Raw genomic sequence first — 1,944 nt, forward strand, 5'->3', positions numbered from 1 at the left:
AAAAAAGAAGAGAGGCAAGTAGTGAGGGCCAAGGAAAAAATTTTAAATTTTATTTACGTATATTTATATACATACATAACATAAATTTATTTGGACCCTTTAAAGAATCCACAATTTTAATTACAATGAATACTCCTAGTTTAATAAAGACAGTCCATAGTTTACATATCATATTGGTAATTGAAATTAACTTTCATTAAACATGGACTAACAGGATCCCTCGAACATAACTATGAACTAGGAGTGTTTACTTGGTATAACTAACAGGCCCATCTCTTTTTTTCCATTTTTCCATGTCTTCAGAACCTACACACAGGAAGTGGAAAACACTTAACTAAAAGAGCTCAGTCCCCAAGGTTCCCAGTAACAATAGTTCAAAATCTGGATGTGACTTCTACCCAAAGCTATTAATATTATGCAGCTATCCTGGTCATTTTGTCAAGAAACATTTATGAAAGATCTACCTTTAATATGCCTCATTTGCTCTAAACTATCATTCTGTAGACCTCTCAAATAAAAGTAAAACAAGGTTTTTCAGCACGTAGACATAAAACATAGACACCATGCTTGCCTTCATGAATGTGGAAGATTCCCTGTTTCTTGGGGTTCTGGGGTCCTTGAGTCAGTCCTCTTCCGGGAGTAAGCTGCCCCTTGCCCAAGGCACAAAGCCTATAAAACAAGATACAACAGAGTAGATTCCATGGCTTATTCCCCAGCAACCCCAAAGACCTACCCTCCTCCCAGAGTACCTGGCCATAGCACTCCCTTAGTATATATTGTCTTGTAGGAGTTTGCAGTCATTTTACAAGTATATGTATATTTGCATATGAGGCTATTACATAAAGCATCTCTCCAACTAGAGCAAACATTTCTTGAGAGCAGAGACCAATTAGGTAATTATATTCAAAATAAATAAAAGATGGCAACTAAGTTTAACGGGTTTATTATTAGTCTATTTTATTAGTTTCAGAAGTCCATAATTGATTTGGTAAACAACTGAGCAAACTCATTATGAAAAATTTATTCTGTTCTTTATTATCACGTCATATTTCCTCAATAAATAAGATAAACCTAATTATAAAGTAAACTTTGAACACTGAATTAGCCCTTTCCAGATGCAAAGAAAGTATTTATTTAACTTACACAGAAATTTTCTAGAGTCCCAACACAATGAAATAAAAGCTATCTATTGGCCGCGGTGGCACATGCCTGTAATCCCAGCATTTTGGGAGGCTGAGGAGGGTGGATGGCTTGAGCCCAGGAATTCAAGACCAGCCTGGGCAATGTGGCAAAACCCTATCTCTACAAAAATTAGCCAGGTGTGGTGGCATGCACCTGTGGTCCCAGCTACTCAGAGGCTCAGGTGGGAGGATCACTTGAACCCAGGAGGTCAAGGCTGCAGTGAGCCAAGCCTGCACCACTGCACTCCAGCCTAGGCAAAAATCTGACCCTGCTTCAAAAAAATAAAATAAAATAAAAGCTATCTACCTAAATGTGCCTAACCTACTCTCCCAAAGTAAGTTGATTTTGGTTCACTATTGCTTAAATGTTGACTCCCAATCATACAATATTATGTCAGGGGTAGCACACAGACAATATCACAGATTAACAAACTGATCTGCGAGAGCATAGTTGAAGGCAAGGCATTGAATAGATCAAGAACCCACAGGCTGAGCACAGTGGCTCACGCCTATAATCCAGCACTTTGGGAGGCCAAGACAGCCAGATCACTTGAGGTTAGGAGTTTGAGACCAGCCTGGCCAACATGGTGAAACCCTACCTGTACTAAAAATACAAAAATTAGCTGGATGTGGTGGTGGGCGCCTGTAATCCCAGCTACTTGGGAGGCTGAGGCAGGAGAATCACTTGAACCCGGGAGATGGAGGTTGCAGTGAGCAGATAACACGCCACTGCACTCCAGCCTGGGCAACAGAGAGAGACTCT

The 1,944-nt window shown here is 40.0% G+C and overlaps 1 protein-coding gene across 1 annotated transcript in view; it reads right to left on the bottom strand.

Annotated features, from left to right (window-relative positions):
• The window catches only part of ACOT9 (acyl-CoA thioesterase 9), a 40,033-nt gene that overhangs the window by 31,022 nt on the left and 7,067 nt on the right, over positions 1 to 1,944 (bottom strand). The window contains exon 2 of the mRNA XM_017514575.2: positions 572 to 669. Coding sequence (XP_017370064.2) covers positions 572 to 669 — 98 coding nt within the window. The remainder of the gene's footprint in view (positions 1 to 571; positions 670 to 1,944) is intronic.

The sequence above is a fragment of the Cebus imitator genome, unplaced genomic scaffold, assembly GCF_001604975.1.
Source record: "Cebus imitator isolate Cc_AM_T3 unplaced genomic scaffold, Cebus_imitator-1.0 Scaffold527, whole genome shotgun sequence".
Taxonomy (NCBI): domain Eukaryota; kingdom Metazoa; phylum Chordata; class Mammalia; order Primates; family Cebidae; genus Cebus; species Cebus imitator.